A 20,400-nucleotide genomic window follows, 5' to 3' on the forward strand; every position below is an offset into this window, starting at 1 on the left:
AGAAGCAACTTTGGAGTAATACTGCACACTGTAGACTGACCTGCTGAAACAGCGAATTGTGATGAATTATCTGATGGGTGGAATTTTATCAGTTCCACACAATACAATAAAAACACTGGAATGATTCGTGACCTGCCAAATAAAGAGGAGCAACTCTAGCCAAAGCACCCCTTCCTTTTGCCAGCACCTACCACTAATTAATTTTCCATTTTTTAAAATGGGAACAAATAGAAGTGATAACATGGTTTCTGGCAAGCTGGGCCTGAATTGATAAACTGTGGAAAAATCTATCCACAGATAACATGAAAGCAGACAAAAACAGAAAGTTAAAGCTGAGCATACTAGGCAAAAATCCCTATGTAAAAAAAAGGAAAAAAAAAAGAAAAAAGAAAAAAAAAAGAAAAAAGAAAAAAAAAAGAAAAAAGAAAAAAAAAAGAAAAAAGAAAAAAACCACTTTTCAATTCAGAGAGAAACTCTCTTCAAACAGAAATCTCAGGAAAGTTAATTAAAAAAATAGATCTAAAAAACACTTAAGAAAAAGTTACAGAAAGCTGCCTTAGCCATTGCTACTAGATTCCCAATAAATACTACACCCCAATGACTTAAGATTCTCCATCTTACTCCAGTTCTGTTCAGTGCAACAGCAGTGCATGCTGCACAAAATCAGACTACCTTTGCATCTGCAGATATTCACAGATTGTCTAAACCAAACAACTAACTTAAGCCTAGTTGTAGTATTCCTCTTGTAATGGCTGTCAGCCGAGGACAGCACAGACAAGTTGAAACCTGCTGAAGAGTCCTTAGAGAGCTCACTCAGGTGGTGAAGAGCATCCAAGAGTGGAGGTATTTTCTTGTTGAAAGACCTGCTCCTGCTACAGCTGCTTTAAGCCATTTGGAGTAAATACAGGGTAATGTGAAAAGAAAATCTTTTATGAAGCAGGACCTATGTTTCATCAGCCCCAAAATACCGCTTTCAGGACAACAGTTCTCACGGGATCAGCACAGTCCTGCCTGAGTAAATGGGAGCTCACTGCTTCAAGTCATAAACAAAATTAGTGCAGTAAATTCCCATAGTCACTTTCTGTTTCCAAAGAGCAACTAAATTCTAGTTTAAACTCAAATTTGTAGCAATTTTGTTGTCAAATACTGAACAAAAATAGATCTGCTTTAAAAGAGTACTGTAAAACTCAGATAAAGCATCCAGGAATTAAGAAATTCTACTGATCTTCCTCCAATGGTAATCTTTAAGATATGAATCAGTATGAAATGGTTAACTGCTGTACTTGAGCTCAATAACACTAAAAATAAAAGGAGGTAACTTTGAAACAAACAGGGGAAAACCCAAACTTTCTTGATTATTCACCTTGATTCACACTTTGTTATATTTCAAAAGCTAATGACTATGCAAGTTGGTATTACGTACTTTTTATTGCACTAAGCACCAATAGTTTTCTGTTGTAAGGCTAAAATGGGAAATAATATTTTCAAGGCAGAAAAGAATATAGCCTGCGAGTGCCACGTGGCAGGTGGAGAATTTAAAGTGTATTGAAATGGTCCTTGAGTCACTTGAAATCAATGGATGTGTTCCCGGTTAAAATGCAGGTAGAAGTGCCATTGTTTTCTCAGAGTGCAGAATGCAACTACTTGAAATATTTAGATGTGACAGTGGTCAAATCACAGTGAAATGCCTTCTGTAAGGAGCAGTGAGTTTTTGGCTGAACGTATGTTTTGCTTTCCTTACTTACTATGAAATAACCTAGAAGTTTTTGAAGGGCAAACCCACAATATTTTACTAACAAATCTAACAAAACCAATTACCGTTATTTCTCCGTTCTTCTTCAACCACCGTGTGCATAAGGATGCACTTGGAGAGCAAGTCAAACAAGCACTGAGATTTAGCATTAGCATTTAGCATTACTATAATCGGTTACAACGCAAACCACCCACAAGAACCAGCATAACGTGCTTAGGACAAACCTATGTGGCCTAAACCAACAGTTTTTACAGTATAGTGGCCATACAATGAAAATCAAATGAGTTAGTGAATGTCCCCCAGATGAGAACCTTGTTATGAAAGCAAGAATAAATACTAAAGAATACTGCCTCACTGAATGAAAAAAGTTAGTTTGGGTGACTGTGTTTAGTCTTTCTCTTCCTTAACTCCCCTGACCCCTTCAAACAGGGTCTGAACTCACGTTTCTAAAGTCTTCTCTGCTTTTCCTTTCTTTCAAGTCAGCTCAACATCTGTGACAGGCTCATAAGCATGCACTACCCGTATGTACTGCCAAGGCTTCTTTCTGGCAAAGTGTCTTTGGGTTGAAAAAAAAAAGTAAGAAGTCAATGTAGTTAGAAATAAATATCAATATATTTATAACTGAGAGGTAAAGTGCACAGAGTTAATCTAAGCCTTAGGAGATCTGACTTAGTTCTCCATAATTATAGGAAACTTTAATAGATATCTAACAGTGTGGAGTGGGGAATGTAATTCTTTAAGATAATGCTTTTTGAAAACTAATTTCTACATGAGTAATTTTGGATAAGTAACATCTCTCTGTTTTAGTTTTCTACTCTTAGAAGCTAAGCTACTAATAGGATTAACTGGCAAGTGCTATGATGAATTACTTAATATTCAAAAAATACTAGACTCTTCTAGGATTATAATGATATAAAGATGCTGGAAAAACTATTTCATGTCAAAGCTACATTTAGCTAAGAAATTTTCAGCCTGAGAGAGAATACACAGATTTGTTTCCTGGACAATGGGTTGAAATATTCATTGCCATTTCAGGCATTACTGAATGATGGCCCGTTTCAGGACTTTCCAGACGTCAGCAGTAAGGGCTACTTTCCACAACAGCACTCTGACTGCAGGAGATAAAAGACTGTTTATTCTTTTTTCACAGGGGAGGAAAACAATGACAAAAGCAGGAAGGCAGCAGTAATGCAGAAATCTGGAGGTGATGATAAAGGGTAGGGAGAATGGAGAAAGTTGTTCCAATAAATCCATTCTGGCCAAAATCAGGCAGGTGACAACCAAGTATATATGACATTCAATTGAAGTGCGAATCATCATTTTTCAATTTAGTAATTGAAGAAAATTTTAAACTTCATTGGGTGTGATAAAAAGTGATTTGAAATACAGAACACAAACTGAAGTATTTCAAACCTTTAGAACACAGCTTTGCCTTGTTTTCCCCCGAGTGCACTATACAACCCTTAAAAACAAGAAAGGACACTGCATTTGTTCAAAAGCCTTGCTGCTGCACTCTGTGAAGTACACATAATTGATACTGACATGTTACTGCTTCACTCTTGGCACCTTGCGAGCAGAGCTAGCTAAATAGCAAGCTGGTATAGCCCCTGGCTTGGAGAAAATTTCAGTTAGCGACAAACGGTAAAAAATAGCACCTGAGAACAAGGCAGATCTAAAATGAGAATTGCTTAACAGAATACAGTGAATGAATGTATGTATTTAAACATTAACTGTATGAGGAATAATTTAATTGCACAAGCAACTAAAGAGAATTTTAACAGCATTTCCTTTGAAGAACTAGTTTTGTTGGTCAGCTGATTTAATTAATAAAAACCCCAACATCTTAGAAGGGACTGAAATAGCAGTGAGCATGAACACAAACACACTGCCCCCTGCAGCCAGGTCTCTGTTAGAATATCTCACATCTTAGGTAATGTAACAGTAACCTCTCCCTCCAAACCTTCCCATTTATCATTATCATTTTGTCGGTGAACAGATCTCTTCCGTCACTCTTAACTGCTCCAATTTTCACACCATCGCCAAGTCCTCCTGTTTTTCGTTTTAGTAAATCTTTAAAACAGGTGTAAATCAGTGAAGACCTTAGAGACAGCAGCATAATTAATAATAACTTGTTTCTTTAGAAAATTGTAATTTTAGACAAATATAGTTTTTTAACAGATCATAGCAGCCAACAAAAGGTAACTGCATTCCGATAATACATTAGACGTTGGCAAAGAGCATGTCTTCATGGTCACATTAACAGAATATGGAGTCTGCACTTGAGGCAAATGCAAGAGGCTTTATGCAGAAACTCCAAAGCACAGGACATGCCACAACTCACAGGAGGAAGCACATCAGTTCTCAAGCCACAAGACTAAACTTTCTAGTTCTTCTTCACACATTTCTTCAGTAATTTAGATTAATAAGGTTGTTTCTGTGTAGAAACAGTAGATCGTATTCAGGAATAAGTACTTAAAGAGAGTTACGGCCAAAAAGTTGTACTGAAAAATAGTAAAGCTTCAAAGTTTAATTTTTCATCCTTCTTACCAGAGTGATGTATCATCATTAAAAGGATGGATTATAAAAGGAGAAATCTTGCCTATTCCCAATAAGCCATTCTTGTTCATACAAATATAAAAAACCATTTTATTTAGTTTTTGTTCTTCTCTGGACAGCTACAAATAATATCTCAAATCAAAGATCCAGATTTCTAAACCACTAGCATCAGGAAATTTTACTGAGTGTCAGATGTCACTCATTCTAAAATTTTAATTACAAGAAAAAAAAAAATCCTTCAAAACTGATTTCAGGTTCAACTTTTTCAAGTAATTTTACTTGGAGAGGCAGGGCTTGATATGTATGCTACATGCTAGAACTTGTGCCATCCTTAAATCTTATTGCCTTTTTGTTGCATTTTATACATAAAGTTATTATGATCTATACTTGGTATTTGCTCAAAAAAAAGAAATTCACTAGAGCTTGTTAAATAAATCTAAGCTCTAAGGTAGCTGTTACATTGAAACAGTAGCATTTTATATTGCTTTCTAAGCATTGCTAGAAAGCCATATCAAATAATTTTAAAATATCAAATTAAACACAGAAAATAAGTTTTTTTCACAGAACTTTGGTTCATAAACTGATTGTCAGCTTAGAATTGTGAATACAAACATTACAAGTTAATGTTTCAGCTGTTGTTATAGAGGCTGGTATCTCCACAGTGCTCTTGCTATAGCTCCCCAGCCACTGAGATCATATCTCTTTATAATAAATAGGTAAACATACACAAACAAAGTGTTGAGATGTACCGATATTCATCTATACACACAGGCAAGAGTATACACTGCAAGCTTCCTCCTCAAAGTACTTTTTGCAATAGTCAAAAGATCAGGAAGGATACAGAATCTTGTACTTTTCCCCCCCATGGAATTACACAGACAAATATTTTTATAGCATACATCTTAAATATTTGTATTTAAGTAGCATAAATCTCTCAGTATCTATTCAAAACAACATCTTAGTACAGAAGAGGTCTAGGGTAATAGAGAAAGCTTTTAAAAACAAAATTTTAAATTATAAGAATGCTTAAAAAGGACTGGCCAATCCAATGAAGTGAATAGTTATCCTCCAACTTGCACTCAAACAGAAAAGCTCATAAAAAGGGAACCCAGATTGGAAGCACAGTATTTTTCATCTCACATGACTCTCAAGGCAGCTAATTTCTCAGTCATTCGGAAGAGCACTGTGTGTTTACAGGCTATTTACTCAAAGTTGGATTCAGAGGAGGGGCAAAAAGATACCCAGAAAAACATAAGCTTTCCTTTTCACTGAGCTGCACTGCTTTAGGTGGACTGCCTGCTTCTTCAGAAGAAGGAACCTTTTGGCATTTGTCAGTAGGCTCAAACATCTTGAAGTGCTGAAAAGGTGAAACAAAAAACTTTCCCTGTGCTGCCTTCCTATCTGATCTTTTGTCTCATATGTTCCCCTCAGGGATGCACAAGAAATTTCTCTGAATAATTCAGAAGCACCGAGGCAGAAACCAGCTTCTACTTCTGAACAAAAAGATTGGGTAAGAAGCTCATTGCAGCTGTTCTATTCTGCTCTATCTGGAAGAAAACTGGATTTAAAAAAAAAAAAAAAAAAAAAAAGTAATTTTCCTAACATAGTAAGTACAGAATATATACATGTATGTATATATGAAGTATATAAGGAAACTTACGCATTTATGCTGGGGAAGGCACCTTTGTACTTAAAGCTACACATTCTTTTGAGGGCAAGACTGATTCTCTACCTTTCAAAAATCCAAGAAATCACATAGCATGAAGGTAATCAATCAACATGTAGAATTCAACTTTCAGTTTGGAATTAGATAGCAGAATGACTGGTCTTTCCTCTATCTACAGTGTCCAACTCTTCTCTTACCATGAGCCACCTTTATTTCCCAACAGCACTGAATATTAGGCAGATGCAAATTACTTCTTTTTCTGCAGTCTCTGTTAGGACTGAAATAGTCTTATTGCCTGCAGATCCTTTTTATGTCCCAACACACACACACGAGAGAATAAAAAGCCAGAAGAGACTGTTTCCAAAGCTATTTTGCTAATAAGAATACAGATCCAAAACTCGTAAGCTATGGGTTACCCACACCAACTTAGGATTTCACAATACAATATCACAAGTTGAGACAAAAGTACTTATGAACGTGGACTCAAGACTTACCAGCCTCTGCATGCTTTTCACATGGGTAGGACTAATAGATAAGGCCTCTTCATACCAGCGTTTGGCTTCATCAATATTTCCACGAAGTTCAGCCACCTGACCTCTCATGTAGAGAACATAATGCGACATCGGAAAGAGATTAGCTGCTTCCTGGGTACACGCTGTGGCCTCAGCAGGCTTCCCAATTCCTATGTAGACTTCAGCTGTGGAAGGAACGTGAGGACCAATGAATGACTCCTGCTTCATCATACCATGACTAGATGTTGTCACACATGCTGTATTTGTAAATAGTTTCATTCTAAGCAGAGGCTATTTTCCTCAAAAAATTTTGCAGCTTCAGAGAAATTATTACATAAAATGATTTATGTAATAATTTCTGCTTTTCTAAATGTAATAGGAATTTGAACCTCTAAATGGCTGTTTTAAACACCAGAAAACTCTTTATAGTATGTTATTTTTAACTGAAGTCCGGGATTTTTTTCATTTTAGTTTTATTTTTAAGATGTGAGCATGCCAGTATTCCAGTACTATTTAAGAACAGAAAACCCAACACAAAACAGCACACGGTGATCCTTACAGTAGGTAAGAGAACACAATTCATTACGGGGTTTTCTGAATTTTACATGTCAGCCATTAAGGAAGCAGTACCAATTCCTCCAGCTACCAATCACTAAATGGCAAGCCTGGTTCTAAGTTTCCTACTTCAGAGCATTTTAAAAGCAATATAATGTTATTTGATACGAAAGGTTTCCTAGTTAAGTTAGCAGAACACGTGAAATGCTTAATCAGCATTCTGATTTGACAAAATTTGTTCACATTTCCAAGCATTTTATCTAAGATATTCTCCAGAAGCTAAGAACACTTAACTCTGTAGCTTAAAAAAAAAAAAAAAAAAAAGCAGCTATATTTAACATAAATCACTCCTGATGAAAGCAGTTGAGTAGCCTGACAGACACTTGTATAATCAGATTGACTATATAGGAAAAAAAAAATAATTTCAGTAAGTGATTAACAACTAACAATAGAAGAAGTATTTGCCTTCAATAGCTCTTACGACACTCTTCAACACTGCTATTTCACTACCCTGCTGGATTATCTTAATCTCTTGCTGAAAGAGTGGGAGAAGAGAGGAATAAAGAGATACTAAATGGAAGAAAAAGATATTAAAGGTTCTGGGTTGGGTTATCTATTTCTTTTATGTAGGTATAGACCCTAGAAAAATTGAGCCTCAAAGTAATTGTATACCTGTATTCTATTGTATCACACTGTACAAGAGTCATAGATTAAGGTTTAAATCAAAATGCTCCATCAAAACAGCAAAGTGATCTATCGCTGTTAAGACATGCTTCGCACTGTACAGTACAGGCCACCCATCTTGGTTTAAAGGCTGTCAGATCAGGATCTCACACTACAGTGGTGGATTTGGCATTATGCCTAAAACTCTGAAGGGGATTGATGTCTGAGTGCCTTTAAAGGAGCCTTCTGCTGAGATAATTGCACCAAACAGACTGAATAGTATCCCTGAATAGTCAACCTCAGTACAGCAGAGTATATAAACCTTTACAGGTGATACCTGCTACAAATATTCGTAATTATTGTCATCAAAATCAATTTATAACAATGACTAACAAAAAACGGACTTTCAGTAGCAGTTGGTGAGTAAGCACAGTGTAAAGGTCCTACTTATTTCCTATTTTTTTTAACCAATTTTTGTAAGGTTGCTGGAGTAAATTATTTTCTTCCTCTAAGACCTGCTCCTATTGATGGGAGAACAGACATTTTTTTACCAAAAGAGCATTATTTTGCTCCTCAGTTGACTCGGTGATTTCACAGAACACATTCTACCTAACATAAATAGTATGTCCATGTGGATGTATGGATTAATGCAGTATATTTTTAGGAACTAATGAAATGCTTTTTGATAGAAAAATGACTCATCCACATGAAGAACTAACACATGAACTTGTGGATCCAGCAACACTTTTTTCCCCTAACCCTGAAAGAACCACCTCACCTAGTCAGAGATGGTACTGTATAACTAAAGAATAGCAAACCTGGAAGATAATGAAGGGATAAAATTTTGAAATCAAAATCTAAATTTAGGATAAATTAAAGTTTTCTAGGATTTTACTTTTACTAACTGTTAGTAGAATCCAAAGAGCAAGTTGTAGCCATACAGCATAAAATGTGAAGTCTACTGAGAGGGTTTTTTTCTTTTTTTTAAAAACCCTAAAATATTTTGGAAAAGCTTTGGGTACTTCACTCTTGAGTGCTTTTCTAAAAGCTACATGGTCAATATTACTACATGAGAAACAAGATTTTAGTGAGTATAAAATAAACTACATGATTTCAATGCTAACCATTGGAGCTCTCCTGTTTTGATTGTCTCTTCTCCAGCATCATCAGACTTGAAACATAGTTTTAAATACACACTCCCAAATTGCTCGGTGAAAAGACAGTTAGGAAAAATAAAATTTACACAGACTGTAAAAGGTAATAAGTAAAAGCTATAATTACTAGCAAATAATATGCAGAAACTAAAAATTACTTAAGTAGGTGATTATCTGCTACCACAGTAACTCTGGACTGAAAAAGAAGCAGAGATTGGCTAATTCAACAGACTGCAGTTGAAATTCTGTATTCCTTGAGGGGAAACAAGTGTGGTAGCCAATGGCTTCTAACACTAGCCTATAGAGGCTGCAGTACTGCTTGTAAATTAGTCTTACGTTACTGTAAGAGATACTAAATCTTGCTGTCCTCCTTACTAACTGCAGCAGAGAAACTTGACAGTTATTAACAGACCTTCCTAAAAGTATTTAATTTAAACAAAATAATGCCTTTATGTTTAAAGTTATTATAGAGTTATTTTAAAAATAACTTCTCCTCTACTCTACCAGAAGTTATGTGGGCTTTTTGAAAATCTATGAAAGAATGAATAGGAAGTTGAACTTGTGGCTAGGTGTTAACCATGAAAGTTCATTCAAGAAATTTCTAAAACTGAAGGAGAGCTGTTCATTCTGAGATAATGACTTCAAAGTGAATAAAAATGTTAAAAACCAACATGGCAAATTCAAATAAATAAGTTGTGGAAAACTGACAAGTGCCAGCAGACTTTGTAGGAAAATCACAGAGAGGAGCAGCAGTTTGAAGAGAAACCAGGTGCCAAGTCTGATGTGCTCTTCTCAATGTCTCCACCTAGAGAATGCCAAGAATGCCTTCAAACCCTTCCAATGCTTACACTTGCATTTTATTGAGAAATCAATCTATTTTCCAATCAAGCTGCAGAGAGTTCAGTCTTAATGCATTTCTCAAAGGACCATCAGAGCCATTGATCGTTTAGGGACAGGTCTGGTTTTGCATCGGGAGTTACTGCAGAATGTACTAATTGCAAAAGTTATTTTGTTTCACATTTAAAATAAGCCTGATTTTCCACCTTTACACTGTATGCCCAGAAATGAAAGGCTGAAACAGTCCATTAATAAACACAAGATGAAAAATTAAAAGCCAGTTACTGTGTGCAAAAGCAACTTCTTTGGACTGAATGCCATGCTCATTTACACTAATGACAGCTGGAATGACACTGTATATCCGTAAGAACATGCATTTTCTCTCTTTTTCACATCATATATATTAGTTTGGGTAAATATATTCCACTAAGTTTTGCATGTATTAGAAGTTATTTATGGAACTTTTCCATGTCTCTATAATCTAACAGGAAGAATAATCCCCAATTTTTGTATTTTAAGATTTAAAGCTTGTTAAAGATCCCCAACACCCCCACCCCCACCCCCTGAGAGTAAAACACTGCACAACCATAGAGGGAGTCAAACAGCTAAATGTGGCATGAGTCTTAAAAAGGAAGCAATTTCCCAATGGTAAATCTTCACTTTTATTTAAAGAACATGTGCTGCAAGTTAAGGCGTTAAGTAATTTCATCACTGTTTTCTATGCAAGTAACCCATATATACTGATGAAGATACCTTCCAGAATATCTGCTTTGTATTGTGCTTCTGGGAGAAAACTTTATTCTGAATGTTCCTACAGTAAGGAACCTTTCTCAAGGCTCAGGACATTTACTGTAGCAGGACAAGTAGCTGAATAGCAGCATACCTAAACACTCTGAAATGCAGCACAAATCACCAGCCTGAAGTACCATGAACAGGATCATTCCAAGTGGAGAGGAAGTAGACTTCAGGTTGCAGTACCTTCTTCTGAAGGCAGACAGAAGCTCTCTTTCATCTCTTGTTTTTTTCTTTCATTGCTGCCCATACACAAAAAGTCCAAGCACTCTTCGTACTTTGTTGTGTCCTTCCCCTGGATCTTTAACACTTTAGTTCATTCTCCAACCCAACTCTCTCCTATTTCCCACCCGTGCTTCCTCCTGCTGGGAATCAAGAATATGGCCTACAGACCACCCTTGCTGAGACAGGTATTTTTAAGAGAGGAAAGTGGACTGTGCAGCAGATTGCAGCAGCAGACCACCAACGTGTATGCAAACCCGACTAAGTTGTGAACTAAAATGTAATCAGCAGAGAGTGTCCAGATCCCTCCTTTGTGGGCAAAACAGTAGCAGTCACTTGCACGGACTGGATAAGCAGCAACACGACATGACCAAGAAAAATTAAAACCCAGAAAATAAGCAGTGGAACAAGGTGTCAGAGAAGGCTGAGAAATTATCAGCGTTATAGATGCTAAGAGTTATGGTAGATAGCCATCTGTGATGGTTTATAAATATTTAAAATCAATGCTGCCATGATGCAGGGCAGGTGACTACACTATGCCCTGATGGACCTTGCCTTGTTCTAATGTGTTGCTTTTGAGGAGCCCTTCCACCCCCAAATGAGATCACTATTATTAATCACTATCATTGCTCTTTCTTTCCAATCTTCTGGGCTTTTTCTCTAAAACACTAATTAATAACTTGGAGCCATTGCCCTGTAATGACTTTCACACAATAAAACTTAATGCAAAACAGGTAAATTAAAATGCTAAGAAATACAGCACTGTTTTGTTGAATGTAAACACGAAGAAAAAAAAAATGTCACTGAAAAATGCTCAAGTCTGAGAGCAGACCAAAGCAGAACAATTGCTGATTGATTTCTAAATTACATCCTTCTGATGCAAGTATCAATTAAAAAAAATTGCACGGTATACATTTTTAACTGTAAAAACACGCTGGATCATCATTTTCTGGTTAAAATTTCACAGAACAGCCACTTGTGATATTGCATTTAGCTTGAGGCTTGAAGCAGCATAACAATACTAAATCCACTGAAGATGATTCCACATTTAGAAAAACAATCCTGGGTCTTTTACATTAATGAAGCTTGAAGGAAGAGAACTGAATGAGAGCTCATTATCACAGCTGCAAGGGACAGGTTGCTCAACAGTACTACTACCCTTTTTTTCCACATACGCAGAGTTACTTATTTTCAATGATAAAGCTTTTCTAGTTGCAGGAACTCTATTCTTATAGACATCTTTTTCCAACCAATGGAATTAGGGCATCTAAATTTCCAAATACTAAGATAGGTATTATCTTAGTATAGGCATACAAGGTACTTCAGAAACTAAATTCTTCACGGATAAGGGAGAGGGTGTTGCCTTTGTTCTGCAGAAGATATGACTCCACTGATAAAAGCTGCATTACAAAACTACTGCCTTATCTTATATAAATGATCTTACACACGAGCAACTTTAATGTGCTTTTTATTTCTTGACTTGCTTCAGTACCACACACACACCTGGAAAAAGTTTGATCTGATAAGTGATAACAGATTCTGAATGAAACCAACAGATTTTTGCAAGTCCTTAGGCTAGCAAGAAAGGGGAGGGGAAAGAACAAGAAAGAATTTTACATTCACAGTACCTGCATGAAGCCATATTTGAGCCAGAGTCATCCAAGGATGCAGGGGACCTTGTTTAGGGGCACTGCTTTGCAGAGATGAAGCAACCTCAGACAGTGCTTGCTCCACTCTGGAAGCTGCTATTGATGTGGCATGGACTGAACCTGTATGAGTAATAGAAAAATTATCATCATAGAAAGAATGAAGGCCATACATGTTGCATAAAACATTTAATCGTAACCCTTTTCATAAGAGGTTTTACCGCAAATGCCTCAAGATTTAATTTACATGTACCATTTTGGAGAAGTTTTTTGAAATGTCAGGTTAATTTTCCTTGTTATGAAAGCTTTTATACTGGTCTGAAAGACTATATAGAAAACACACTGAACATTGGTAACTATACCTGACACATTTTTGGGTTGCTACTATGAATACTCTCTATTAAACTCGACACCTCTTTTCTGGCAATGTACGATCCAAAAAAAGGTTTGTGATGCTATCGTACACTGTAATCTTCAGGTTGCTGCACGCACTTTGATGTTAGTAATTGCTATGTCTTTCCATAGAGTGCAATTAGAGGACTATTTTAAGACTAATAACACTACAAAAAAAGAGAACTAAAGTACACAAGATGATCACAACATACCCCATCACAAATACACAATTAAACTGCACTGAATGTAAACCTCAGCTAATCAAGAAGGCTGAGTTAAAATGCCTTGTGGCAAAAAAGTCCCTTGCATAAGGAACATTCCCAAAGCATACTATGTAAAGAATAATTCTCATAAAATGAAGCATTTACAAGTGAGATTAGAATCTCACTGGCAAATACTACCCTTTTCAAAGTATTGGAAATTAAAAAGCTTCTACGACTAGAGAATATCTAATGGCAACTGTACTTTGGATAGCCAATTACTGACAGTGTATTTAGTCATGAGTTTGTTTTTTTTTTTTTAAATCAAGTCCATGAATATTTTAAGCTACACTCCTTCTTGTCATCTAAGCTTCAACATATCTCTAGTTGTTTTGTAATTACAAATTACAAAATCTCAGACTGACTAGGCCTAATTAATAAATAATGGAAGCAAAATATTCCATATTGGATCAGATGAGAAGTCTTCTAAGCCCATCAGCATATCTTGAATAGTCAACAATGGCAGGTACCCCCAAAGAAAGTATTGAATCCTGTACAGGTTGAACTGTACCCCAACAAGCTCATCCTCCTCACTAGCAGTTCAGAAATAAACGAAACCTTTGCTCTCAATATCACAGGTTTTCTAAGAATTTTAAAAGACAGGATTTGCCACATAAAACATACATTCTTAAGTGTGACAAGATAAATCAGCAAACCAGAGAAGCAGAAGAAATTCCTAGTACACAGATCAGCGGGAAGAGAAAGTTTGTCTGAAAGCGTGCATCATGTTTCCCTTAACTGACAGAAACAAGGGAAAAGCAGCACAGGACATAATTAGCATTTCATATGTCATTATGAACAAGGAATTGCCCTGAAGATCTGAAACAGTATCTGGCCATGGAGTTTGCTTTCCTTTACTGGCTGATGAAGCAACTCAAACTCCAGCCTGCAGAGTTGGACGTTCACGAAAGTTTTTGCGTGTCTTATCTTTAAGGCTTAACTTCTGAAGAAATATAAAGGGAAGTCTAAGCAAGAAGCATGTGGAGCGTATTCCATGAAAAATACCAGCAAAGCTACCATAAATAAGCACTAGTCACCAGTAATCTTTTTCTTGTCTGACATCCCTTTCTGTAAATGCACGTCACTGCAGCCTGTCACTTGTTAGCCTTCCAGGGACTAATAGTGAAAGAGCCTCCTCATCTCTCCAGAGGAATTTGTAAAGAAAAGGTGCAATTCACCGACAGAAAGGATATCATCTAATCTCTTCCTTCTGAAAAGCAAGTATTCAATTTAGTATTAAAAAGGGCCTATGTTTTTTATTATTTAAAGCAAGGACTCCGGCTGCTAGCCAGGCCACAAGTAATTTCACATAGAAAGTGTGCTGTTAGATTTTAAGCCTCTAGTACTTAACCATAAAGCACATTTAGTAATATATTATTAAAATTTTTGTACATCAATTTCTATATCAAAAAGAACTATACTGTGATAAAATTCTTATGAGTTGCAGTGCCACCTATGTTAAAGTGAAAGTGGCGTGGATACCGAGTGCTTCCTATGGAAATTAACTCCTATCCTGGACTTTATTCTGAGTGGAAGAAAAAACTTCAAAAAAATCTTTATAGAATTTTTTTTTGAAGTGTTATTATTCAAATTGCTTATATTTCCTGTTTAGGAAAAAGGTACCCCTTAACATATTGCAGCAATTAGTTCTCTGAAGAAAACACACACATATACAAAGTAATAGTCTTCAAGTGTCCTTACTTCAATCAAACTACTAGAAAATAGTTACCTCCTATCTTTCACTAAATTAATATAGCTGATATAAAAAGTATTCTAAATTAATAATGAATATTAACAATCTAAAATTCAACGTGGACCAAGTAACTGTTTTAGAAACTCAGACTGCAGATTATTCAACATAATCAACTAAACTTAAGCTGCCTCTAAACAACATCTCAAATAAGTGGATTCTTGGGGTTTAAGTTTGAAGCAGCATACAAAGAAACTTGGTGTAATCTTCTGCAGGGCTGTTTGGAAATCCCAGCCTTTGAAACCCTTCATGCTTCAGTCTTATTTAAAACATAGAGAACTTAAGGATGTTGCGAAACAGCACAAGAGCATTGATAACTGGGCTTTTTTGTTTGGTTTTGTTTCTTTAAAAACCCTCCTTGCATTGGCTATTAAGAGAGATATCAAGCACAGGGCTATACAGTTTCCAAAAGGAGGGGGGATGACCTCTAGTACAGCCTTGCATAGCTAATTAGCACAGCCACTGTATCCTTTACCACATTTTTATATCCTTGCTATTACCTTTTCTTTTTTTTTTTTTTTTTTTTTTATAACAACAGTAGTCTTTTGACACTGCCCAATCAGGCATCTTTCAAGTACATTGCACTCATGCTGACAGCTCTAACCCAAAACTCCCTAAATGCTTCTTTAGTATTGCCACAATTAGCTGGCATCGTGACTCATTTCTGGCTCCTTCTGTTAAAACACAATTAGTAAGCTTTCATTTTGCAGACAACTAAAAATCATTTAAAGATCATTTAAAGATCCTGTGTACTAAAAAGCTTTTTCTGACCTTCCTCCAAATTTTATTCAACTCTTTTCTTATTAGAACTAACTTAACCGAACTATTTGTTCCTTGTTCTAACCCAGGGGTCCCCAGATTCAGATCTTTATAGTCACATTACAGTTGTAAAGTGTATAGTAATTTCAACTATAACTGGTAAAGATACATAGTGGTTTGTGAGAAACTGAGGGTAAATAGTGGATCTTAAAGTCTGCTCGAGGCCTCCCAGATCCTATGTAGCCAGTTACTTATTTGGTGGCTCCCTGGTGGTTTTGTCATAAGCTCTGCTCTCTCTTCCCAGCCTTATCTGTATTTTTCTTTCTTTAGTCTGTGTTCAGTACAAACACAAACATATCCTCGCTTTCAGTGTTACAGTTCACTCAGTTGTAGCTTTCCTTCAAATGCTCAGATAGAGTAGCAGTAATTTCTGGTTTAAAGTTTTACCATCTCTTTCATGCACACAAATATCCTTGCTCTTCCCAGACAACTTCTAGACCTGCTGTTATAGTATGACACTTAAGAATCAAGAAAAAATTCCCTGAAAATACCACAAGCAGCAGAGTGTTTATTTTGAAATACAAAAGCATGAGGTCTGGAAAAGTAAAATATCACCAAAATGGATCCTGGCTACTTGCTTTCATTTGTTTAGTTTTGTTCTGAAGCTTGTTTATACTAAAAAGGCCAAGTGCAAAACAGGGACTGTCTTTGGAAGATCTAGAATTCACTACTTAAATGATTACTAACATCTAGAATCACAATCACATTGCACGCTGCAAAGGGTGACAGAAGGTCTTAACCATAACAAAATGTTTCTAAACCAAAAAGGTATAACCTGCCACTCAGGTTTCCTATAATGACATTTGTCCAGAATTTACAGAGTTTCTACTCACCATACTAACAGTATTTGCAACAACCATGGCTATGTCGATGTTTCAATTCAATCTCAAATAGAAAACCTACCAACAGCCTTGTACAAACACAATTTAACCAAGAAGTTAAGTCATCTCACAGAACCTTTCTTTTCCAAGTCACACCTACAGTTCAACTTCTGTGAACAGCAAAGTGTTCAATTTCAGGCTTTTCTTAAGATAAATATTACAGGAGAGTCTACATGAAAGCCGTCTTTTAAATACCATTTATAAGTCACCCTATGTAAATAAGCATGTTATGACATCTTCAGTTCTTTCTTTGGTCATGTCCCAATAAATTCTTCACAACGTAGCATAATGGACATGAACTAAGACATGGACTCTATCAGCACTTAGTTGGCATGCAGGCTTGGAGAAAAACAAAAATCACTTTGCTATGTACATCAAATTTTCCTTCTGAAAATGAGGAAAAGAATGGATTGTCATCCTTCATGAAACATGTTCATATCAACTGACAAGAAACTATAATAGGATTTCTTTTTATACCATAAAAGAGGATATTACTAAAGTTTTACATTCAACACATTTTCAATGTTCCAACATTTACATAAAGAAAAAAAATGCTTTAGCAGCAATGCTCATGCAGGAGAAGAGGAAGAACCCCATGACTTTCAACTTACATGCACACAAAGCTGGCAGTAAGAACATTAGTGGTGTGACATACAGAGAACTCTGTGATAAAAAAAAGCAATCGCATGATACAAAGAGGCAGTACCTTCTGCAGGACTAATATATCACTGAAGTGATGCATATGATAAGATAGATTGGCATGTTTAGCCAAAATTAACAATTTTTCCCTATAAAATTCATTAACTGAGATGACTTTCACAATCACAAATTACAAACCTAGCTTGTCTTTTGGTACAAAGTTATGCATGGAGATACTAGTAGTCAGGTATGGACTGCATCATTCATAGAGCATTCTCTCAGCTCTTTGAAAAAGATTTTCTGTGCCTAGTCACTGTCAAACATGCTGTTTCACATCTCTTGTTACTTTTCTCTCCTCCATCAAATTGGTCTCCTGTACTACCTCATAAAAATTATCAAAAAGTAAAGTAATCAATGAAAAAAAAATCCCATAATTTACTATTCAAGGCTAAACACACAGCTTTATAATGTAACTGGTTAGCGAAAAAGAACGTTATTTCACATCCTGGTTAAAGCAGCAGTTATTTTTATTGATCTATATTCTTCATTCTCTCTTATTTAGCTTGTTTTCATCATTTCATTATTTTAAAGTGTACCCTTAAGAGATTTATTCTACAAGCAAAATTTGTACCACAAGAGAAAGTAGTAGTTTATTATGACTCATGACAGCAGTTGCAATGTTGCATTCTGGACCAATGTACTCCTTAGGAACAGCAGTGGCATAAAATCTTCTCTAATACAACATACTGGCAGCTGGCCATTATGTTATACAAGACCTTCCTAATATATCTTTATTTGCAGTCCTCTAGAAATGAATACTGCCTCTTTAATTATTAAATGCAAGTGTTAGTTGAGTGCATTCAGATCTCGTAAGATTACAGCCCTTGGGGTGACTGAATGGGCAAAGAGCATCAGCCTTGCTTTACACACTATCAAACTTCCACTACTGATGGACAAAACATGTACGTTTTGTGGTAACGGAAAAGGTGATTTAAGTCCTTAAGAAATTAATAAAACTGCACAGCGAATACTACTTACAAACTGAAAAAAGGGAGTAAAAACCATGAAAGTAAGCATCTGATGGATTGCCTTTGAACAGATCAAACCACAAATTAAAATCCAAAGTAAGAAGGAGAAAAAAAAAAATTATATATATATAAACCAAAAACTCCAAGAAAGCCAGAGGATTTCTGATAATCTTCAAACTGTAAATCAGGTTTACAAGGTTTCGAAAGATAACAAAATTAAATAAGACTGTTATTGTTTACAATAAATGTTTTCATAGAGCCTTTGCTACACCTCTAAAATCATGTTCCAGTTCAACAGAAAATGGAAGTCAAGTCAATAATACAAAATGCCTTTTGCTTCTTTCACTAGAAAAAAAAATTGAACTGAGCAAGATATAGAACATGAGATTTTCAGCCCTGGTAACTATACTAACATGCTATAAGCATCTAGGCAAACCTCTACTTACTCAAAGATAGAGAGCTTTAACTTTCATTAATTATTTACACTACACAAAGGACTCCAATATCTGTTTTTTTTCATGGTTCCGCTACTTCTCATGCATATGGTGGAAGCTCTTTTCCCTGAGGATACAGTAGCTTGGAAATGGAAAACTTGGGCTTTACATAATGGAATCCACGCTTGGGCTTCTGCATTCTTTCAGTTTGCCTTCATTCTTGAGTGGGTTCTTAATAACTTGTAGCTCTGCAAAGAACAAGTAATTTAATGCTACCTTGGATGTACTCTTTATAGAATAGGTCTGAGCAAGTTCAACTCAACGACACCCAAACCTGTAACAGCAATCAATCTGCTATTCAAATGCTTCAAGAAGAAAGTCAGACTTCAACTAGTTAAACTTCTGTAAGGGACAGATTTCCCTGAGACTAAAGGAAGTGCTTTCCTTAATTTCCAGCTACAGGCTTACATATGAGCTAGTGTTTTCAGAACTCTGGTCTCATGTCAGCTATTTTAACAAGTGAATATTGGTAATATTCAAAGATTTGTTTTCTACATTTTGTTAGGAATTAATATCTTTGACATGATATCAGTTAGAGGCTAGGTATCAAAAATGAATTTCTTAAGATTAGATTATAGTAAATGCAGTGACAAAAACAGCGCTATGCATAAAGCTGTGAGTGAAGGACAATTCAACAGAAATGAAAAGGAGTTAAAAAGAAATGGCTGGAAAACTATGTTGATTTTACCCTGACACCTGAACTACTCTGGCAGCATTACTGTACAGTTTGTATTCAAACAACATTGAATTGATCTTACAGCATGTTTAAATTGGCATCATTTCAATGAACAGAACGGCTCTTGACTTGAAACAGCATAATGCCAATTTTCACTGCTCTAATACCTCTGAATGATTCCAATATGCCCCACCTGCAATATGAAAATACACACTGATATTTAGGCAATTTCTTCCTTCATGTGAATTTTCAGGGAAGGTTTTGGATGCAATTAGCTAAGGCTTTCTGAAATTAAGTCATTAAAAACTGTACAGATAAGAAGGAAATTCTGTGGAAAGGAGTCTTGCTACACAAAAGATGCCAGCAATTGAAATAATTTAATAGTAGTAGTAGTAGTAGTAGTAGTAGTAGTAGTAGTAATAATAATAATAATAATAATAATAATGTAAATGCTACAAAGCAGTCTTGGCCAATAATCTCTTTTATCAAACACCTATCCTTTTCTGTAACAGTCACGTGAACAGAGTATTAAATATGTCTAACTTTACCTCTTTGGGGATCAATAAAACAGTCTATTCTGATGAAACTCTTAAAACCCATTCAGTATTTAATGAAGTGCATCTTAAAGGCCAGATTTCACTGATACTCTGTTGAAACTTAAACTGTTTAAACACGGTTTATCAGTTATGAAGATTATCAGAAAAACACAGCACAAACTAACACGCCCATCAGGAATAGAAAACCAATTTACAGCGAGAAGGTGTACAGGGCTCAGGAACTTGGTCACAGTATGGAGAGGCTGCATGGGGCCAGACAAAGGTATCTGGTTTAGGATGAGGATGAGGAAGATGAGAAGATACAAACAGTTGGAGAGGAGACTCTGTTCTTGAGAGAGAAGATGAGGAAGTATCAGAGGCTAAAAAGCGAAACAAAGAGAATGATAAGGGTGTGGGGGTGGGAAAGAAAAAAGATCCAAGAACAGGGTTTAATGGACTCATGGATGCCAAAAATGCAAAGCATTTATTTCACCATTCAGTAAGATGGAAATGGTTTCTACATAAAATAAATATCACTTCTTCTGAAAGCAACACAAAAAAAAATTCC

At 35.9% G+C, this 20,400-nt stretch overlaps 1 protein-coding gene across 3 annotated transcripts in view; it reads right to left on the minus strand.

Moving 5' to 3' along the window:
• Positions 1-20,400, minus strand: part of TTC7B (tetratricopeptide repeat domain 7B) — a 148,820-nt gene that overhangs the window by 24,327 nt on the left and 104,093 nt on the right. Inside the window, exons 18-21 of one of the 3 annotated variants that reach the window (XM_075503431.1) lie at positions 20,048-20,212; positions 18,137-18,187; positions 12,339-12,479; positions 6,470-6,672 (exon numbers count right to left, since the gene is read on the minus strand). In XM_075503431.1, the coding sequence (XP_075359546.1) occupies positions 6,470-6,672; positions 12,339-12,479; positions 18,137-18,187; positions 20,048-20,212 (560 nt within the window). The remainder of the gene's footprint in view (positions 1-6,469; positions 6,673-12,338; positions 12,480-18,136; positions 18,188-20,047; positions 20,213-20,400) is intronic. The other 2 variants (XM_075503432.1, XM_075503433.1) reach the window with 2 other exon arrangements.

This window comes from Mycteria americana, chromosome 5 (assembly GCF_035582795.1).
Source record: "Mycteria americana isolate JAX WOST 10 ecotype Jacksonville Zoo and Gardens chromosome 5, USCA_MyAme_1.0, whole genome shotgun sequence".
Lineage (NCBI taxonomy): Eukaryota > Metazoa > Chordata > Aves > Ciconiiformes > Ciconiidae > Mycteria > Mycteria americana.